Source organism: Pholis gunnellus (genome assembly GCF_910591455.1).
Source record: "Pholis gunnellus genome assembly, chromosome: 11".
Taxonomy (NCBI): Eukaryota; Metazoa; Chordata; class Actinopteri; order Perciformes; family Pholidae; genus Pholis; species Pholis gunnellus.
In genome coordinates, this window is record NC_136538.1 from 12,590,624 (window position 1) to 12,613,263 (window position 22,640).

The following is a 22,640-nucleotide window of genomic DNA, read 5'->3' on the forward strand; positions in this document are numbered from 1 at the left end:
GAGCACGGTGTTAACATCACACCACTGCACCCGCTGGGATTCGCAATCTACCCTCCTACAGCCAATAAACCTACTTACCCCTTGCATACAAAGAAACAGGATTTGTTTCTTACGCACACGAGAATACAAGCACACACATTAAGTTAAGATGGACAGGTTTGCAACCCACTACATCCTGGGAGCTTGGTGTGGTCTACTAAATAACCTTTCTTAAATTACGATGTGCTGAAAACACAGCCATGTACATACATTTTATCTCCTCCTCTGTGATAAAAGTTGTCAAGTATTGCTTAAATAAACAAAAAATCGGAGGGTGAAGACAGACAGGAGGTTTACATTCCTCTCTGCGGCTCAACCTTATAGTCACAACATTGTGTGAATGTATCAGTTAATTTCCCACCATAGGTGATTCATCAACAGCTTGATAGTTTATTTGACTTATTCTGGCTCCTATCTGTGGGCCTTTATATCAACTGACCAGACGAAAACCAGCAAAGAAAACTGTGTCTCTTGGCTACCTGAGCTCTGCATAATGCAGGTTTTCTGAATAAACTACAAGTAAAGGCCTTCTTCTTTTTACTTTGACACACTTTCCTTTGTGTTCAGTACTTTCTAAATTAAAATCCCTCCAGAGGTTCTACTGAAGGTGACCCACATTTACTAGATAAGCAAATAAAATAAACCAGTGTCTCCATATTCCTACATTTTCTGAGCCAAGGGTGACAGCAATATCCAGCAATATCCATCCCTATATAGATATGTCTGTTCACACAAATAACACTGTTAGGAAAGATTGCTGGCCTTTGCTCAGTCACTGCAATGCCAGGCGCAGAATATATTTTAATTAAGTCCTTCGTTTATTGTTGCAAGATATTGAAAACAAACTTCATCTGAATTGCAAGTACTTGGCACTGCTCATGGTTGTGACAACCAAGAAATGCAAGCTTTCCAAATGTTTGAAAGTAATTCCATTAAAAAGGGTATGATGCTTTGCAGATGAAGAAATTGAGATTTGAAGTGTCATATTATGCAAGATCTTGGCTGGAAAGAAAAACTCCCACACTATTCTCAACTCTTAAATCTACATCTAACCGGTTCCAAAGCTGATTGTGCGAAACACAAACACAACATGCCAAAATGTGATACACTTAAAACGTGAGTTCCTCCATTCTCTACTAAAAGAAGTGGTTTCGTGGCGCCATCTAGAGGACTTGAGCGTCGTGCCGCTGCGCACCAGCAGATGGCGCTGTCCAGCAGGTTACTCACTGAACAGACAGCACGCCGGCACCGGAAACGAAGATCGGAAGCTACACAACATCATTTAAACCAAGGCAGGGATGTTGTGTAACTGCAGGTTTTGTAAGTAATTTCTGTAATTGTCCCTTCAACTTTTGGGTTAATGTACCAAATTAGGCCCAAACTGACAATTCCCTGTCGCATGAGTCTTTCTGTTGGTAGTTTAATTCAAACCGACCGGCTGCTGATGATGTTCGGCTCACTGTTAGCTTAGCGGGCTAGCCTAGCCACGTAAACAATGGGCATCTGTGAGAGACTTGTCACTAACCCAACTGTATGTGCTCGTTACAACGATGGACCTCACTTGTTTTTGTATATTATTTGCCCGGAGCAGGTAACTGTTTCAGTAGATGTATTAATGTCCCCCTTTCTACGCGTTCTCAGGATAACTAACCTCGCTTAAAGTCAGTTAACGTGAACCAACATCAAAGCTACCGTGGAGGCAAGCTTACGTTATCCCACAATAAGTAGACATGTTACCTTGTATCAAAGTAAAGCCAGGACTTAGAAGAGACATAGCGTTAGATTGTCAGTTTGACATGTGAATGACACATTTGACTGTTTTGCAGCTACATCACTATGCCTGTAGACGGTTCAGAGGACCAGGTGCCCTCCTGTCGCTCCAGCCCTGCCAGTGCTGCCCTTACCCCGGGAGGGACTGACGAGGATGGGTCTACAGGGGGCTCAGCTGTCTGCTCTTTCCCTGAAAACACTCAGGGCTCCGAGGCTGCTGCAGCCTATCCTGCCAACACTGGACCTGGGGAGGGCAACAGCGGTGAGATACGCAACTCCTGCGCCACAAGACAGCAGGGAATAACATCATGAATAGCTTTGATCTGTCAAACTGATTCCTGGCTCTCTCCATGTGTTGTCATCTGTGGTGGGGTATAGGTGGTAAGAGGTCTGGAGCCTTGCTGCAGATCGATCGACAGCGTATTCAAGCAGCATCCGCCAGTTCTGGAGCCAATGAACTCCAGGGCCTTGGTGTGGCTGTGTATGACCATGACGTCCTGGAGCAAGGGGTCCTCCAGCAAGTGGACGAGGCGATTCAGGAGGCCAATCAGGCTGCTGCTAAAGCGGAGGCTGAGAAGGAATACCACTCTGTGCTGGATGATGTCAGGTAAAGGACCACAACTGCAATAATAGAGAGGCATTTTTTACTAGTGTAAAATGGTTTTCTAGTGTGTTTAATGAAAGATCATACGGTAGTCAAATCAGAATAAGTTCCTATAACACATGTTTTCAGTAGAAGAGTAGTTACTAGGGCACATTTCACACATCTTTTTGATTTAAAAACGATCTTCCTCTTCTTTTTCATGGTGTGTTTCAGGTCCGTCACAGCGTCTCTGAAACAAATCAACAAGATTATCGAGCAGCTGTCTCCCTATGCTGCCTCCAGTAAAGATATCAGTCGGAAGATTGAATCTGTCAAACGACAGAAAGAAAATAAGGTACAAAAACTAAATATGACAAACCCTTACATTACAATTGTATGAATTTCATGGTAATGTCACATTGACATAACGTTGATAATGATTGTCTTAATGATGAAAACACTTTTTATGTCAGGAGAAACAGCTGAAGAAAGTCAAAGCCAAACAAAAGCGACTTCAGGCCATTCTGGGAGGAGAGGATACCGAGAGGGTAGAAGCTGAGCTTTTGGCAGATTATGATGGAGAGGAAGGTGAGGTTTCTTTCTATGATTATTTTATAATTGACTAAAAGCAGTGTCCACTCATTAATGGGGGAAACAACAAGGCATAAGGCAAAATAAAGTGCTGGTTCCCTGCTTTCTATGGATGTGAAACCAGGGTCATGTTCAGCTCTGCCCAAATTGTAACAAAACAATGCAAAGCGTTAAACCAGCTGCAGTTATTGTAGCCAAGAAGGCAATTTTGCGTCATTCCTCGTTTAAGGAATTGTCATAGAAGATTGTAAGCAAAGGCTTGAATACATTTTGGGCGATTAAAATACACATCAATCAATTATTAATTAATCAAAACATTGATCCATGAAGTTACTAGTTTCAGCTGATTCTTGATGGTACTAACCCTGCTTCATGTGTGTGTCGCACAGAAGCCGGGCCATCCACACTGGGCAGCATGCTTATGCCTGCTCAGGAGACCGAATGGGAGGAGCTTATCCGGACAGGTCACATGACTCCGTTTGGAACACGAATCCCACAGAAGGAGGAAAAAATTAAGCCTCGAAAAGTGATGCTTGCTGAAAACTCTGCCTTTGACCTGTACTTGACGGACCAGGCCAAGATGGCTACTGAGAGGAGGAGAGTCCCTCTTCTCAAGAAGAAACGGAGCTCGGGACTCACCCCCGATAAAGCCAAGGGGAAAACGAATACAATTGTTTCCACCTCCAAGGACAAAAAGATGAAGAAGCGCATCCGAAAGCTTCAGATAACAGCCCTGAAGGCCCATCCTAAGGTTTGGTCTAAGCCCGAGCCACGCCTCCCTAAACCAAAGAGCAAGCGTCACACTCAGGGTGAGGGGACAGACAGCGAGGCTTCAGAGTACCTGCCCAGTGATGAAGGCGTTGATCCGGACCAAGAGGAGAGAGAAGCCATGGAGGAGGGCTTTGAGGTGGATGATGATGATGAAGAAGAGTACGAGTTGAAACCATACAACAAGAAAAGGGAACGGAAAGGGATGAAGAAAGTAAAGAAGAAAGAGGAGAGTGAGGAAGAATACTGCCCCGAGAGTTCAGAGGAAGAGGAGGATGCGAAGGGAAAAGACAAAAAAAACAAAGATGATGGAGACGTGGAGTACTACAGACAGCGAATACGGTATGATTATGTACTTGGTGCTATAAACTTTCATAAATGATTGATTGTAAACAAATTATAAAACTGGGGGTCAACACAGTTTGTCAACAATAGATTTATTGTTGGATGCAAAGGTGCAAAAAGTTTTCATCAGCAAGTCCTCCTCAAAAGAGAAAGCGTTCACCCGGGCCTGTAAATCACAGGCAGATTGAGCCTTTAACTTTGCTTCACATTCGCAATGGCAGCGGTGCAAATGTGCTATTGTTGTTCCCTTTAGTTAAGGCGAAAAGCAGTCGCTTTCTGCTGGCTCCATAGTGCAGAAGGAGAGTTAATCCCAGATGAGATTGGCAGCTGTTTCTTGACTAAGCAAATTCACTCCCTGCTCTTCTTCTCTCTCTCTCTCTCTCTCTCTCTCTCTCTCTCTCTCTCTCTCTCTCTCTCTCTCTCGCTGCTCTCACACTGGCCTAATTATCCTCCTGCACATGGTTTTATACACTCACTCTCTCTAATGCTCAAATTAATGGAAGAGCAGCCCTAATGAGATTTCATATTTATAGCTGCCAAATAAATTGTGTTGGCATGTGTCCTTTTTCTACACTACAGTGATTGAATGTCAATTCAACAGCATAGACACGGCGTGGATGGTGAGGCTAGCTTATATGAGGAATGATATTATTAGAGTGGGCGGTATTTGTACTTGGGGGGGGGGGGGGGGGGGGGGGGGGGGCAGAAAAGTGTAATTAACTGAACCAATGCTTAGTCTTGACTTAATTAGAGAGTGTGGTCTCCCAGGCCCAGCTAAAGGACCAGTTTTGTGGCAGGGTGACAGGACCAGGCCCAAATGAAGATGGATTCTTATCCTCTCCACCTCACACCTTTCTGGGAAACTCGCACTACTAATTGTCTGTATCAATCTTCATTTGCTGCGTGACGACTGTGCCTCTAACTGCCCTCTCTACTGCACCATTAAAACTGTTCTCCTTTACATTTCCCTTTTTGCTGTAGATGTTCCGCCCCTCAAGGGAAATACCAACAACTCAAAACATTTGCTATCCACGCACCTGTGTAGGCAAGACTTAAAATAAATCAGTTAGTGCAAGTGGTGTACATTCCATATCCATCCGTTCTCTATGTATCTAGTGTATGTAGCTGGACCCATCCCAGTATGCACAGAGTGGCAGGGCATAACCTGGACAGGTCACCAGTCTACTACAGGGCCTTTTTTTTATCAATCAGCAGGGATTTATTCTTTGACGTCAAGCTCAGCAAGTTGCCTGCGTTCACTAATATTGACTGAAGCGCCCTCCTCCCTCTCTTCAAAGTAAGATAGAAGGTGGCATTTCACCCCTTGATGTACTTCATTATTATGTGCTCATTCTCGTACTAGGAGATGGAAGCGACAGCGTCTTCGAGAAAGGGAGGCGAAGAGAGAAAGAGGTGACGAGCTCTCCGACGACAGTGATGAAGAATTTGACGAAGGCTTCAAAGTGCCCGGTTTCCTCTGGAAAAAACTTTACAAGTGAGTTCATTGTGAAACATTGTGATATTTACAGATGTTGTATCGAAGTAATAGCATATGACTCATAGCAGTAAAATGATAAGCGTATATAAAATATCTGTGGACTTTCTTTGGTGTCTTGGTCCGTTACACACCTTTAATGATGATTTGATCGAGACATCACTACCTTGATTCACTTACTGCTACTTTAGGTCACTAGTATTCATTGGTAAGTAATTGTGTCAGTCTGTTGTTTTAAACCACTTTTAAGTAGAACTGTGGCAACTTTGAGTTTCGCTAGTTGATAAATAGTTTGCCAGCCTGTGATTGTCCTTGTATCTGGTCAGATCATCTCTTGTGCTACTTTGCTGGCCTTGTCTTTCTTAGAGCACCACATTTGTCTCAATTTACTACAAATTGTGTTGTTTTTTTTGCATGGATTTAATAATAACATAGTACTATATTATTTAAGGAAACTTGACATTTGGCTTGCAACTTCAAGCACATCTCCCCTCTAGCTGGTATGGATTGGGTCATTTACTGGCAAGCGTAATTGAACCAGATTTCAGTTGCAATACAGTACATTACATTACATACAGTACATCGTGCACTTGGATGTCCATAGTTGCTGCCATGCATAGGTTTTCTTAGTTATTTGCTTATGTGTTTATCACATCGTCAGGTACCAGCAGACAGGTGTGCGGTGGCTGTGGGAACTCCACTGTCAGCAGGCAGGCGGCATCCTGGGAGACGAGATGGGGTTGGGTAAAACCATCCAGGTCATCTGCTTTCTGGCTGGACTGAGCTACAGCAAACTCAGGACCAGAGGATCCAACTACAGGTACACACAAACACGCACGCACACACACACACACACACACACACACACTAAACTGTGGCCAGAGACTGTGTGTCTGTATGGTATGAATATTTGATTAGGGGGATTTCTGCTTGAGAGTCTTCATCTGAATTATTAAACATGTTTCAATTATCAGACTCTTCACTTTCTTACTGCAGACATCAGAGAAAACACTGACAGTGTGTGTGTGTGTGTGTGTGTGTGTGTGTGTGTGTGTGTGTGTGTGTGTGTGTGTGTGTGTGTGTGTGTTATAGTAGAGTGAGTGTCTTCAAATAAATTTTGGACTTATGAACTGGGGATAGAACAGTTGTGTCGCAACAAATCAACCATGGATAACATGACGCAGTTGTGGTGATAATCTGGTTTTACTGCCCAAACGACACTCGTGCATTTGGGAGGCGGAGCTTCCCTGATGGTCAATACTCTGTCTAGTATAGACGCCCACAAATTGATTGCTTGCAAACTCAATTATGGCCAAGTATCAATAGCTTCCACCAGGCAGAGGTTCATACCAGCCCATTAGTGTGTCTTTATGAGTGTCTGTGTCTGTGCTCTTGTAAATCTTCACAGAGGAGCTGAGCATGTGTCCAATGGATCCGTGCACCTTCTTAGATTCATTCACAGAGAGTGCACGGAGCAGTGGCGGTGGACTTTGTAGTAGGAGGATTCTGCTGCATTGTCGTACCTGGACACTCGGCTTCCTCTAATTCCCTCATGCCTTAATGCGCAGCACCTTTTACATGCAAGCAAAGCTCATTTCCACTTAATGGGAAAAGCCTTTATTTCCCATAATTTGGTTTAGAAAATTATGACTGTAATTTGCTAATGAAATTTGCTGAGGTTATCCAAAGTGAAATGAACCCCGAGTTCCCTTGTTGCCCATCTGTAAGTTAACCTCTCTGTGCTCTGTGTGTTTGGTTGTAGATATGTTGGTCTGGGTCCGACGGTCATCGTGTGCCCAGCTACAGTGATGCACCAGTGGGTAAAGGAGTTCCACACCTGGTGGCCTCCTTTCAGGGTGGCTGTACTACATGAAACTGGCTCGTTCACCAGCAACAAGGTAATCGTGTGTTTGTGTGAGTTAGATTTTCAGATTCATAATTAAGTTTTCTACAGGGTCTGTTTTTCCTCTGGGGGGCACTAGAGGTCTGTTTTGCAGCATTGTCTCCTAACCTTGTCCCCTCTTCATCTCTCTCTCCTTAAACCACATTAAAGTAGACGCTCAAGCGACCAGAGATGGTTACAAATCGCACTGATGAAAAACTGTAATTATTTATGTGCTGTTTTTTTTTTATTTGTTTCAGGTGAAGCTTATTCCAGAGATAGCAGCATGTCATGGTATCCTGATAACCTCATATTCAGCTGTGAGGAATATGCAAGACACCCTGCAGCGCTTCGATTGGCACTACATCATACTGGATGAGGGCCATAAGATCAGGAATCCAAATGCTGGCGTTACCACTGCCTGCAAGCAGGTATTGTCTCAAAACAATGACACATCCATGAACACAACCACAACATTGGAAGCATGCATACAATAAGAACGATTTGTACTTGTGAATACATTTAAACTTCACACACTGCACATTCCTCTCGTTAGAAGAAGCTATTTACTTATTTTCCTTCTTGTACGTCAACATCTAACCTGCTAGGTCATCACTTCGCTCTTTTAAGATACCGAACATACATTCTTTCTTCCCTCTCTCTAGTTTCGCACTCCCCACAGGTTCATTCTGTCGGGCTCTCCGATGCAGAACAATTTGAAGGAGCTGTGGTCTCTGTTTGACTTTGTTTTCCCCGGCAAACTGGGGACATTGCCTGTCTTCATGGAGCAGTTCTCTGTGCCCATCACCATGGGAGGATACAGCAATGCCTCACCTGTGCAGGTACTGGAACACACAAATGCAAAATTAGGATTTGTTTAATTAATATAATTAATGATTTAATCCATCAAGAAACCAGGTGTGAAAGAGACTGAGCACAAGGATGTCATGGTGCTTAATCTTGTATTTTGAATTGTACAATTTTATTTAAATTGGCCGTTTTCATTTAAAATGAGGGTTGAAAAATTTTTTAACAGAATAACACAAAAATATGTCGTGTTTATTTCCATTGTGGACCAAAGTAGAACTCGGTGAAACACGGAAGCAAGGGATATACGATCGTGTGTAATTTTAGAAGCAGCGCTCATAATTCTGCTGCAAGGGGATGCCCATAAGTAAATCTATAACCTTAGCATAAGGAGGAGGGCTAAAGAGTCACGTGACAACACTAGTCACGCACATGCATGTTGGCACAATTGTTGGAGAGCTGGATGGAAGCAAGTCAGAAGGAGAGATGGTGGAGCGACGGAGCCATTAAGTGCAGTGCAGGATAATGTAGGTCCATGCAAAGGAACTCCAGTTCATCCCCAGTGAGAGAGGGAGAGAGGGAGAGGCTAAAGTGGAGAGTCAGTGAGCTAAATTGTAGCCCTTTGTCATTAGTGCTCAATCGTTAATAACCCACTGACTGTATGGATTTAATTATTTAAGCTGGCTATTGATGCTTCTTCCGCTGTCGATAATAAAAACCTTTACTAATTATTAATGTTATTAAATGGTCAGAGAGGGCTAAGCTCTGCTGCCTTATCCTCTTCTCGAAATTCTCAGAACAGCAAAGCAGGCCCTCGGCTGACGTTCATTCATGTGTATGTACAAATAGATGTATGTAAGAACGCATGTTGATGTGTGGGGGGGGGGCTGTGGACGCTGGATCCATTACAGAAGCATGTGTTTGCATCCCCATGTGAATCCACTCGGCAGCTTGTACAGAGATCCCTGGATCATCTGCTGCCCTCCTCTTCTTCGTTTCCACTCTGACCTCCACTGAGCCCAAAATCCCACCATGTTATTGTCCCCTCCAGCTTTGCAGAGGGTTCCTTTGTTTCCTCTGTGGACCCCCAGTGAGTGTAGTTTAAAAGGCTAACTGGCCCTAAGTACTGACTCTGGATGAGGTGTAGCAGGACATTTGCATTGGGGCTCCTAGTGGTGGGGGTGGGACCGGGAGCTCCCCCCCTTCTGTTTCCAATGGAGCCGGCCAGTAGTGCTGATGAAAGAAGAGGGCTTTGTCCCCCGAGACCAACAGCACTCTGATCAATGTTTAATGGCCTGTGCTGCTGAGAGGGACAACATACATGCGGGAGGTGATGAGAGAGGGCAGAGGAGGGACTAAACGACAATCATGCCTCAGGAAACATCCACACTGACAGGTGTGACTGTCGATGTGGCTGTTTTGACACCCCGAACTGAATCTTGCTTTTGTCTTGAAGCAGTTTGTTTTTGTTGTTTCTCAGGTCCAAACGGCATTTAAGTGTGCGTGCGTGCTGCGGGACACCATCAATCCGTACCTGCTCAGAAGAATGAAGGCAGATGTCAAGGCCAACCTCTCCTTACCTGACAAAAATGAACAGGTATTCATCGTACTCTAGGACATTTGACCCTGTTCTGTCTAAGTATCGAACCGCCTCTCACGCCTGCTTCTTTTAACTGGGGAGGTGTTTATCTGATTGGATGTGACTGCATGTGCCACGTCTAAGGAGTATTTGATGAATGTGCATGGCCCTTGTCAGGTGAAGCCAGCTAATAAAGTCCTAGTAAAGTAAAAGGAGCAGGTATTCATTAAGGTGGCTGGTCCCTGGTCTGTCCACGCGGCTGACGCTGGTTGACTCCTCCAGTCCACTTCAGCTCATTAAATCAGTCCCTCGGGACAGTAGTGGCTCCAAAAACACGTTGCTTCCATCTAATTCCTGTCCTCTCACACTGCACTTCATCAAAGGGCTTTAAAGTGGATGTTCATTGCTTATTACACACTTTTACACTGCTGTGTTTCTGTGTGTGTGTGTGTAGGTTCTGTTTTGCAGATTAACAGAGGACCAGCGGGAGGTTTATCAGAGCTTTTTAGATTCCAAAGAGGTCTACCAGATGCTTAACGGGGGCATGCAGGTAAGCGTCGCTTTCATCGTTAAAACGGGTTCCCTGTGTTTGTTTTATGCGTCTTCAATTTGGGCTCTTAGTGTTTGACCCACACTCTGTTATAAAGACAAGAAGAGCAAAACTCTCCGCCAAGTAGAAGACTTCCAGGAACTAGACTGGCCTTATTCATTATTTAACCTCCTAACTGATGATCAGTTCACCTCTCTTGCTCAAAGGCATTTGTGTGTGTGTTTTTTTTATGCACACCTTGATGCACACAACACCTTGAAGAGGCGTCAGTGGAATTAATTTTTTTCTTCCATGTACATTTTTGTTAAACCCCTAATAGCTTGACTTTAGTATTCTTTAAGATGCTCTCCTTAAGGAAGCTGTGTAGCTGTTCTTCTCACATTAGCTAGACCCTGGAGAGAGAGACTCCACCATTTATCACCACTGACCAAATGGACGTGGTTGGAGAGCCAGAGGTGACCACAGCAGATTGTACACACACACACACATATACACCTATACACATATGCTCTTATAGTCATATTCAGTGGTCACTCTCAGTCCATTAACCACCATTACTAATGCAGTGGCCGTCGGGCCTTCATCAAGAAACACAGCCTTTATTGTTGGTAAATAAATGATGTGACTAATTCCTAAAGTAAATGTGTTTATTTGTTTAAAGGTGCAACGCTGTAGAATAGCCAGATTCGTCACCGAACACCAATTCTGTGTAATTGAAGGAAACGGTCTATTTAAAAACCTTTTGTTCTTCTTTTTTTTTTGGTGCTTCTCAGATATTCGCAGGTTTGATAGCACTACGTAAGATCTGTAACCATCCAGACCTTTTCTCCGGCGGCCCCCGGATTTTGAGGGGAATCCCAGAGGACCAGCTTACTAAAGAGGAACACTTTGGCTTTTGGAAACGTTCAGGCAAGCTGATAGTCGTGGAGTCTTTGCTGCGACTCTGGTTCAAACAGGGCCACAGAGTCCTGCTCTTCAGTCAGTCTAGACAGGTTAGGAACACGTTGCTCTGTCTTTCTGAATCACCTATCAGTCACCCGGCTAAAATAATTGTATTTATACATATATAATAATCATTTGCACACATTTTTGCATCGGCAAAACAGGTCATTTCTAACCTGCGTCAAATTAAATTATTTAGGTCTTAAATTGTCATGTCACTTGTAAACGTGTCTGTGCCTCTAAAACTGTGTGTGAGAGAGAGAGAGAGAGAGTGTGTGTATGTGAGCGAGGCCCCAGCTGTTGCAGTCAATACCAATGAGATTATACCTCAGAGGGAACCTGAGACCCTCCCTGTCGGTATCTCTGTCCATGTAATATTAATCTGCTCTAATCCTTTTAGAGATAATCCAAACCTCAGCCCCTCTTTTCCTCTCCATGTTTCTCTCCCCGTCTTTATTTTCTCACCATCTCTCTGCCGTCTTTATCTTCTTTCCAGATGTTGGACATCTTGCAGGTATTTGTGACGGAGAATAATTACTCGTACGTGAAAATGGACGGCACTACCACAATAGCTTCCCGACAGCCCCTCATCGCTCGGTACAACGAGGTAAGGATTATTCATCCCTAATGGGGTTTAAGTGTTTCCCATGAAAATCCTGTCCTGAGGGACAAAATGCATCAGTGGAACCCTGCACACCCTGAGGTGGAAACCCTACTAGATGACAATCTGTTGTTCAAACTGGATGTACCTTATTGGCTCTGTCTTCTAAAGAAAGATTAAATAACAATACAACCCTCTAAATGGATGGCAAAATGTGTCAGTATTTAGGAGTTTGTGTTAATGCAACGTTTGACTTCTTCATCTCTGTAAGGAGAACCAAGTGACAAAAAGACAAGTTCAGATTAATCTGATTCTCTTTAAAAAGGGTTTATTTAGAGAAAAACAAATGTCTTCCAACACATTTCAGGAATTTACTAATTATTTATTTATATGATGATAGAAAGGAGCATAAAACTGTGGACATGATGTTTATTAAGCTTTTTCTTCCAGGACAAATCCATTTTTATCTTCTTGTTGACCACTAAAGTCGGAGGTCTGGGAGTCAATCTGACTGGAGCCAATAGAGTCATAATCTATGACCCAGACTGGAACCCTAGTACCGACACGCAGGTAAGATAGATGCACACACACACACACACACACACACACACATAATAGTTAAAATAACACATTTACTATGTTAATTATATTTAATGCATTTTGCTTATTCGTTCTTGCGTTACTTGCAGTTTAAAATTACCTACATTTCCTGTTCCGGCTTTTCCCGCTTCTCAATATTTTTTTTGCTGTTTTATTTTAAGCCTCGGTAACCTTGACTCTGTGTTTCGGATAATGTACCGTATCGTCATTTGTTTGGTTTTATTGTGTTGTTCAAAGGCACGGGAGCGAGCATGGAGGATCGGTCAGACGCAGCAAGTAACGGTCTACAGATTACTGACTGCAGGGACCATTGAGGAGAAAATTTACCACAGGTCAGAGTGCAGTTTTTCTTCTTATAAGCACTTTATACGTATGATATTCACAGACAGAAATCAATTAAGAAGAGGTCAGAAATAGTCCAGCTCTGGTTTTTATGCCTATGTCTCATGCAGTCTTGCATTTTATTTATCTTTTCATTGACTTCACTCATTCGTGAATATTGGTAATGACATGACTAATTGCTCACATCACTGCTGTATTACTACTTGCACTATCCCAGGTCTCAGTAATTGAAAAGCTTTCCTGCATTATTAAACGGCCAATCTAGGACTTCTAAACTGTTGCTCTGTTTGGTTAGGGTCTGTAAAGTGCCTTCAAAAAGCAAGTTAAAAGACCTGCAGGGATTCTATTTTGAAACCTACAGTAATGCAGTTAACTAATTTTCTCATCCATCAGCCAAACTACTCTACGGTGACGGATGATCACGGTTGCCTGCTGAGTTAAAATAACTAATTACATAGAAGTGTCTAATTCTATATTTGATCTGTTCCGATTCAGACAAATCTTCAAACAGTTCCTGACCAACCGTGTTCTGAAGGACCCCAAACAAAGACGGTTCTTCAAGTCTAACGACATCTATGAGCTCTTCACACTGTCTGACCCTGATGGAGCTCAGGGAACAGAGACCAGTGCCCTATTTGCAGGTCTGCAGATGTTTCTTGTTGTTTGTTAATTTTGTTCTTCCCAGAGAGACATTTCATTGTGCAATTATTCGGTTATCTGAAGCCCCCCCCCTGAGACAAATGTATGAAAATAGATTTAGTTTGGAAGAATTCACCAGCAGGCTTTGTTTTGATTGTCGTACAGGTACAGGTTCTGATGTCAAGGCACCCAAGAAACCTCAGAGGCCAATGCCATCACACAGAGTAAACCATAGCAGTCACATACATAAACACTCCTCAGCAAACCAGAATGAAACAGACCGTCAATGCACTAACCAAAATAGCCTGGATATAGAGCCAAATATGTCAGCAAATACACGGCATACTGAACAAAATAACAGAGACTGGGCCGGAGCCGAGCCAGCAGTTAAAAGCTCAAACTCATCCAGCTCTCACCAACTCAGAGACAAAGACTCGACCCTGAGCAGCCCGCAGAAACGCAGGGAAAAGAGGAAGCACTGCGACTCAGTCGTGTCGGGAAAACACAAACATAAGAAGCGTAAACACTCCAAGGATTCTCGCTGTGAAGGCCACCGCATTTCTCACTTGGTGAAGAAAGGAAACTTTCAGAAAGAGGAGAGTGGAGACAATGAGACGGAGAAGAAATCTGATGATTATGTCTTGGCAAAGCTCTTCAAGAAATCTGGTAGGCCTTTTTGAGCACAAACCCCATCAGCCATTTCAGACATGGTTTATTTAGTAAGTCTTGTGAAAAATACGCTTCTTTGTTGACTCTTATCTTCTTCAGGTATCCACAGTGTGATGCAGCATGACTCCATCATGGAGTCCTCCAACCCTGACTATGTTCTTGTGGAGGCAGAAGCCAACAGGGTGGCCAAAGATGCCCTGAAAGCACTGAAGGTTTCTCGCCAGCAGTGCAGGCGGTCCTTCAATAGACCTCCTCCTCCACCTGCAAGGTACACAGTCTCACACTGACACACTTGGGTTGATCAGAGCTCCACTAATCTTATGGGAATCAAAAGATCTAAATGTTTCCCTGGTTTGCTTTCTCAGGAAACGATTTGGACAAAAGAATAATTCTCTCCTGGTTCCACCTTCTGCTCAGTCCGTCCCCATTCTGAGCAAATGCAAGGTAACAGCAGTGTTAGCATGAAAAGATGCACAGAATATTTATGTGTTATTTTGCATTTGTGATGCCATGTTGTGTGAATTCCTCGGTTTCTGTCTTTTAGGATGCTGCTATTGTAAAGAAGTCTGTGTCAAAGAAGCCCGGTACAGGAGCTCACTTCAGTGGGGAGGGTGCAGAAAGTGACTTAAACGCCGCCCCACTCTCCTCCTCCTCCCTGCTGGCCAAGATTAAAGCCCGTAATCACCTCAGCGTGCCCTGCGGCCAAAGAGAAGAAGCAGAAGGAGAGGAGGACGACTCTGAAGCTCCAGGAACCAGCTCCCCCCCAGCTCCGCCCACTGAGCATGACGAGCTGTTGGTGGATGTACGCAACTTCTTAGCCTTCCAGGCAAATGTGGACGGACAGGCCACCACCCAGGAAGTGCTGGGGTATTTCAAACCAAGACTGACCGAGAAACAGGCGCCTGTCTTCAGAGAGCTGCTCAGGAGCATCTGTGACTTCCAGAGGACTTCTGGTCAGGAGGGCATGTGGAGACTGAAGCAGCACTTCCGCTGAGGGGGAGCACAGATGAAAGTGAAGGAAAGCCTGAACTGTGATGCATATTTAAGAACGTGTCAGCTTTCTGTAGAGTAGAACATCTTACTTTTTTTTATTTTGTGTGAAATTGAGATTTCTGTATATTTCTGTAACAAAAATACATTGATCAAACTAGATTGAAATGGGTTTGTTACGGAAGGACCATATTCAAATATTTCACAGTACAATAAACTGTAAGCTTGTGTTATTATCAGTTAACTACTGCTTGAAGGGAAAGTCCGTTGCAATGTGAGCTGGTTTGTGTTTGTTCACGTATTGAAATTGCTTCTGTTTCTGTTTATTGTTGTTCCTGGTTATACTTGAATGCACTTGTTTTATATTTGCCTGAAAGTTAAAACTGTATAACTGTTAATGATTTACTCAGAGGTATGTGTTGTGGTGTTTGATTTGACAGCTTCACTTGTCAGATTTTGTAATATGCTTCGATAAGATATAATAGGGGAGTAGTGTGTCATTTTGTTAATATGACTCGATCCCCACGGATTTTAGTAGATTTTGTAATGAATGAATGTTCTTACTGACATCAGTAAAATTCAAATGAGCTACCTCCTATTTGTGGAAATATTGTCAAAAAGTATTTAGCTGCCATATTTTGTAAAGGTAAAAGGCCTGTATTTATTGTAGATAATAAACCTCTGTAACAGCTTGCTTTTTTCATGTTTGGTTATTTAAACAGGATTACAGTAAAGGAAGTCTATTGAATTAGTACGAAACAATGTAAAATAATCATTGTATTTCACAGAAGATGATCAGCCCTTGTATACAGGTACCAAGCAAAATGAATGAGTTAAGTGGTAAATCCATATTCACCAGAATAATGGTGGTAGATGTGGATTTATTTATTTAGTTTGAAAATGTATAGTTTCCCTGAAAGACCGTCAGTGAGTTATAGCTGCTTGTGGATGTGTGGAGCTGACCGAGGTCCTGAAAGTCCGGTATGAGACAGCTGTAGAAATCATGTAAACATGGGACTGAAAACCTGCTGTACATAGTGGAAGTTAACTTGTAAAATTGTTTCTAACCAACGAGTGTAATTTCATTAAGACACTTAAGCATCATCTGGACGGAAGCCGCTGACAGGAAGTAGACATGCACACACACACACACACTCACTCTTGTCGGAGTTGTCTAGACCAAATATTGGGATAAAGTTATCAACCGTTATTTGATTTCAATTTTCTCCACGCACCTCACTGAGGTCATAATAACAACTTTATTTTCAGTGGTGCATAAATTAATTACGCGCATTTAATAACTAAAATATCATTATATTCCCCCTTTAATAACATAAACGCTGCACGCCAGGGAAACCCTTAATAGCGCGGGGCCCTGTAACTGGCCATTATCCGCCTGTAATGATATTACAGAACCAATTACGCGCCATTAGAAGGGATTTTCTGCACTTTATGTGGTTTAGTCCAATCCCGCACTCCTCTTCTAAATTTCAGCTGCTTCTCGAAGCCTCATTTTGCCTCCACCTCAGAGACGCATGGCGTCTGCTCTCTGCCGTCCCCGATGCGCTTTAAAACTAATTGAAAGGGTCCCGCAGCAGATCATTTATCTGAGGAAGCGAAATAAATCGCAGGACCCCTTGCTGTGAACAAAATCAAAAATTTGGCCTTGTGAGTGTTCTACATGCGCAACCCCTTGTAAAGTGGACCCCCTAACACACCCTGACGAGCAATTAACCCACCCGACAGTCAATCTAAAACCCAAAAGCAGTCATCCTCCTTTTTTTAATATATGAAAGAACCACATAAAAAGTGCAGCGGGTATGTGTGCATGTTTATGGTTAGGGAATATGCTTGACTCTGGAATAACAATCACTTGTGATGAATTTTTTTGGCACCATAGCAGAGCTGCCGTTTGCCACCCTGGGTATAGATCTCCCCCTCTCTCCCTCTTCCTCTTGCTCTTTCTATCTTCCTCTGACACACGCACACACACACACACACACCAGGGGTTGGGGGTGAGAGAGACAAAGCCGTGATAATCCGATTAGGACCAATTAGGCGTGAGATTCTGCGACACTAGCTGAAAGCCTTAACACTCTGTAGACAGTTATACAGTTATAGAGACATCTGGACACTCCCAGAGAGAGACAGAGAGAGAGATGTGAGTGGTGTGTGTGTGTGTGTGTGTGTGTGTGTGTGTATGTGTGTGTGTGTGTGTGTGAGAGAGAGAGAGAGAGTGTATGTGTGTGTGTGTGTGTGTGAGAGAGAGAGAGAGAGAGAGATCTGGACACTCCCAGACAGAAAGTCAGTGGAGTGCAGCAGCCACTTCTCTCCAGAGCGGGAAGTCACTCACATCAGCATCCTCACTGCAGGTAGGATGCTCTCTCTCATCAACTTTGAATCTCCCGAAGTCCCGCACGGCGCCACCTCTTATTGGGACGATTAAATGTGTTCATTTTTTTTTCCACCACAGAACTGAATCGCACGGTAACAGCTGCAGACGATCCGAGTCTTTGGGTTGAAACTTTTGTCTCTGTTCCAGGTCCAGGTTCGCAGCTCAGAGACCCGTCAGGATGTTTTACTTTCACTGTCCGCCTCAGCTGGACGGAGAGTGCTGTCGCTCCAACACATGTGAGTTTCCTCTCCTGCATTTTTCACCGCATCGTTTTCTGTTGACTTCATACAGCTGCAAGCTATTTATAATGGCTACCTTAAAGACAGAGTCTAAAAAAAGTTTTAGTAATGTTTAGGCAGCGTTCTTGCGCGCACAAAGTGTGCGCTGTTGTTGTTGTAGCCTATAGCCTATAGGACCGAGAATAAAATGCGCGAGTAGATATTCTTTTTTCTTCTTCTTTTTTTTTAATGATCATCTTTAATTAATAATGAAACAGACACCGGCCTGCAAAACAAAACGTTATTATTATGCAAGGGGAACTTAAAATATGGCATACTCCACAGTTAGTAATCACAACAGCATTATGAAAACATATTTTTCATCTTTCAAAATTTTAACTTAAATGCTTTGATGGTTGAAGTAACTCCAAAAACATCTAAATCCGCGAGTAATTCCTCTTTCCCACAAATGTAAAGGTGGATGAAAGGGGTTAAGTCTTATTTTCCCTCTGCTGTATCAATCTGCTGGGTGTTTTTTGTGAGAAGCGCTGGTGGTTTAGCCCCAGGGCAGAGGGGGTGTTTTGTCCCGGTCACAGATGTTGGGTGTCATGGCTCTTAGTCCGTCATGGTTCCCCTCAGACACCCAACATCAATGTTTCATGCAACTAATGGAAATACAAAATGTGCCAGCGATCTTGTCGGCTTTGGCCAACATGTATAGTTTTTTTCGACATTTCTTTCTCTTTAGACGGAGGTTTTATTTTTTTTAACATATTTACTGAATTGATTTCAATGCAAACATGAAATTGGAAACTGAATTGAATTTTATTAAGTGACTGATTTCTCTTCAATAAACTTTTTTTTTCCAGTGAATTCAAGTGGCTTTGGCAACCACGCCCCGGCTGATTTTGATGATGGATTTCTACGTAGAAAACAGCGCAGAAACAGAACAACGTTTACTTTGCAACAGGTAATTATCACCCAGAACAAATATATCCCGAATAAGAAATAAGTGGAACTTCGCTTAAAGCCAAACGACATTAGACACTACTAAATGTAGGAAAATAATAAAACACTTCAAAATGAAGGACTTTGGCAGAAAGTTGTGTTTTCCAGATAACTACCATGGACACACAGAATACGACTTTTTACAATTGGTTTGATGCGATGAAAACCTAAAAGAAAAATATATCAGTGTCTCACACACATGAAACTAAAAATACGATAGAAACCCTCTAGAAATGAATATGTCATTTTGAAGCCTGCGCATATATGTAAATTGCCCTCTCTATGCATGCAGCCAATTAGATTGTAGGACAATATCTAAGCCTATTTTAGTCCACTTTACTTTTATCTTTTATTAGGTTGTTATCCCTATCAAATCTATGTGAGTTAATTTCAGATATGATGATGCTATTAAGGAGGAGGAAACTAGAAGTCCAGAAAAGCCTAGACAAATAGAAATGAACAAATGCATCAATAGAAACTTATTTTAAGTGTAACTGGTGTTTTGTGTCCATACAGCTGGAGGCTTTGGAGGCCGTCTTTGCCCAGACTCACTACCCTGACGTATTTACCCGGGAGGAGCTGGCCATGAAGATCAACCTGACCGAGGCCAGGGTGCAGGTAGGCTGCAGCAGCGTAATGTGTCCTGGGCACGTTTGACCATGCAAGAGAGGGTAAATTAAGCCACTCTGTCATTCCGGCGATGCACTTTAATAACATCAACATAATGGTGAATATTAGATTAGCTTGATTAATCGGTCATTCATAATTAACCAGCGATAATGTTCCTCACTAATTTGTCCGCGTCTAGGAATACATCATCCATGCAGATCCTTTTCCATTTACGTAGACAGGAAACGATATGTGCTTTAAAAGGGGGCAAATCCTGAAGCCTCCAAAACTCTCTCCCCTTCTCTCTATTTTTCACACACCCACACACACCACACACACACACACACACACACACACACACACACACACACACACACACACACACACACACACACACACACACACACACACACACACACACACACACACACACACACACACTTTAAAGCACAAACACACCAACAACAAAAAAAACACACACGCACCTTAAATTTGGCAATTTATATTCCGGTCCTGCCCTGCACATATGCGCAGTTATAAACTTGGCCAGATGTAATTAAGTTATGTGTCCTGTATGTAATTTCCCGCATTCCAGATTTGCTTTTGGGTTTTGTTGTGCGCACAGATCTAATTGTGGGAAATATAATAGTTTGCCTTTTGTTCCCCAGGGTCATCTTACTATCGCTTAAACCCAATGGCGGGGTTGATAATGGAATCCAGTGTTGTAAATTAGGGATTGTAAACAAATTATTCCCCTCCTAATCCGATTACCACATTCCTATTATTAAATCTGAACATGAATCCACCGCAGTATGCAGGGATATTAAACTTACATTATTATTAGAAAATAAATTTCCTTTCTGTTGTAGTGTTATTGCCCCCCTTTTTGTAAAGTGTCAATGGGCCTCCCCCGCATTAAGAGCACGCTGCAAATTGAGATTAATGGAGCAATTATAGCCCATTCAGAGACGGGTGTGTGTGTGGGGGGGGCGCGACTTCTAGCTGGAAGGTGCAGGGGTGAGATAAGTCCATTGGTTGTATTGTTGTCCTGCCACCAACATGTTGTCCTTTCTTTATGCCGAATGAATGCACGTGTTTTGTTTGGCTGTTGACATCTCCGGTACAATAGGAGGGATGCAGAGCACATGCACACCGACTCTAACCTCCATTCACACATCATGATTAATGCCTGCTAGAACCAAGTCCTAATCGAATCTGATGTTGTCAAACAATCACTAAATAGGGAAATAAACGACTTCATCATAGCTGCCTCTCTCTCGGGCAGCACAACTGTCAGTGGGAAGTCATTAAAATATGATAATGAAAAATTGCTCAATTAAATGTTGTTATAGGCAGTGACCTTCATTCGATTAAGATACCACTACTTATATGTTCTCAGCTGTGTGGATGGGGGATTTTTTGGGGATAAGTCGTGGACTGTGGGAAATTAGAGCGCTCTAGTATGATGCATTCAAACACCTCTTGAAAGTAATTTGGTCATTTGTTAAACTTTGCAAAACCTGTTAACAAGATAGAAAAATACAATCTGCAAGCTATGCTTTAAGTTTGCATTTGTTTGTCCGTGATATGCCAAAAGAATATGCAAGAGAAATTAACAACTTGGTAAGATTCAATTTGCCATGGATATAAAGCTGCATTCAATAAATTAAATAAATGGTTGCAAACTACTAATGTGTCAGGAAATGCAGCCATTCTCTAGTTTTAATTGGTGATTTAATTTAATTGTCTTCCCTTTCTTTTCTTTTTTCATGCAGGTTTGGTTTCAGAATCGCAGAGCAAAGTGGAGGAAGACGGAGCGAGGGAGCGCAGACCCTGATGGAGGGAAAGAGCAGATGAACGACGGTACTCCTCCATCTCGCAGCATGAACTCTCAGTCCCCTGTGGACCACAGCAGAAAGCAAAAAGAACCACTGGAGATGCAGCAGAGGTGAGAACAAACAGATTGATTAGCTGTTTTTGTTGTGAAACGGTATTTTATTGGTAGCAGATTTGCAGACTATTGATGGGTGATGGAAAGAAATAAGAGGTAATATCCTTTCCTTCAAGAACGGCCGCCACAAAACTCTGGCAGCCATCGAGATCCTTTCTCTAGATTACATGGCGTCCTTAATAAACACAATTAAATTGATTATGAAACAATCAAAGCCACAGAGAAAGCAGCTATTAATAGTACTATTAGTTTTTAACTTGTCACTATAATAACATACAGTGTGTCTGTTTTCTCCAGTATCAACAGGACAGTGGGTCCGAGTGGTCCGTTCTTCCCGTCTTGTATACCAGGCACACTCCTCAACTCTGCCACCTACGCCCAGGCCCTCTCACAGGTCGCCACACTGAAAGGTAAATATGATCCTCATCAATTGGCAAATAGAGTTGGTACTTATGATGATGTGGTGATGAAAATCTTGCTCTCAGTAGTCTCACTACAAGTCCCACTTTTGTTATTTTTCAGGTAACGGCCTATGCTCCTGCTGTGTTTCTGACCCCATGGGCTTGTCCTTCCTGCCGCCCTACGGTTGTCAGGGCAACCGCACAGCCAGCGTGGCCGCCCTGCGCATGAAGGCCCGCGAGCACTCAGAGGCCGTGCTGCAGTCGGCCAACCTGCTTAGTGCGGCGACCGGGCCCGGTGCCGGCGTGGGAGTCCTGTCCGGAGTCGGCATGGGCACAGCCGGGATGGCGAGGCCCACAGTGGGTCCTGCCATGGAGATGCCCGTCAGTGTGGGAAGAGGGGGAGACAGCTCCAGTCCCAGCCCGGCCACCAAGATCCCAGTCCTGGGCAGCAGTCCGGACAAACACCCTCACTGCTCCAAGGAACCACTGGAGAAAAAGTGAAGCGCTGGACATAAACACGGATGTACTGATACTCTAAATCTGTGTGATCGTGCCTGTTATTACTACACTACTCTACGCTGGTCCTACGAGCAACTAAGCACAACTACTGACTGACTCCACAAACCTGCCTGGGAAATACTTTATTGATATCACAATGTATGGATGCAAACATTTAAATATTTATTTGACAGTAAATGATTATTGTTTGTGAGAAATGCTGAATATTTGGGGCCTTGTTATCCCCATAGAAGCACAAGTGTGGTTTTGGATCTATAGCTGTCTTCGCGAACTCTTGGACTCTACTTGATGGACTAAGATAGATACAACATGTGTGCAACAAAATCCTATTTGATAATGTGAATTTA

At 43.1% G+C, this 22,640-nt stretch overlaps 2 protein-coding genes across 2 annotated transcripts; both read left to right on the forward strand.

The window, feature by feature from the left end:
- Window positions 1–1,287: 1,287 nt before the first annotated feature.
- ercc6 (excision repair cross-complementation group 6) lies at window positions 1,288–15,876 on the forward strand. The gene is made up of 22 exons (XM_079169424.1): window positions 1,288–1,359; window positions 1,866–2,071; window positions 2,188–2,416; window positions 2,627–2,747; window positions 2,866–2,980; window positions 3,373–4,093; window positions 5,460–5,591; window positions 6,253–6,411; window positions 7,354–7,489; window positions 7,734–7,904; window positions 8,139–8,315; window positions 9,761–9,877; window positions 10,314–10,409; window positions 11,183–11,401; window positions 11,848–11,958; window positions 12,403–12,522; window positions 12,790–12,884; window positions 13,390–13,535; window positions 13,699–14,199; window positions 14,302–14,470; window positions 14,568–14,646; window positions 14,747–15,876. The coding sequence occupies exons 2-22, from the start codon at window positions 1,876–1,878 to the stop codon at window positions 15,194–15,196; spliced, it is 4,260 nt and encodes a 1,419-aa protein (XP_079025550.1). The 5' UTR covers window positions 1,288–1,359; window positions 1,866–1,875; the 3' UTR covers window positions 15,197–15,876.
- Window positions 15,877–17,704: 1,828 nt separating this feature from the next.
- On the forward strand, window positions 17,705–22,275 carry drgx (dorsal root ganglia homeobox; the record flags this gene model as incomplete). Its single annotated transcript, XM_079169129.1, has 6 exons — window positions 17,705–17,823; window positions 18,675–18,775; window positions 19,330–19,431; window positions 21,198–21,370; window positions 21,671–21,783; window positions 21,896–22,275. The coding sequence occupies exons 1-6, from the start codon at window positions 17,766–17,768 to the stop codon at window positions 22,273–22,275; spliced, it is 927 nt and encodes a 308-aa protein (XP_079025255.1). The 5' UTR covers window positions 17,705–17,765.
- Between the last annotated feature and the right edge of the window lie 365 nt (window positions 22,276–22,640).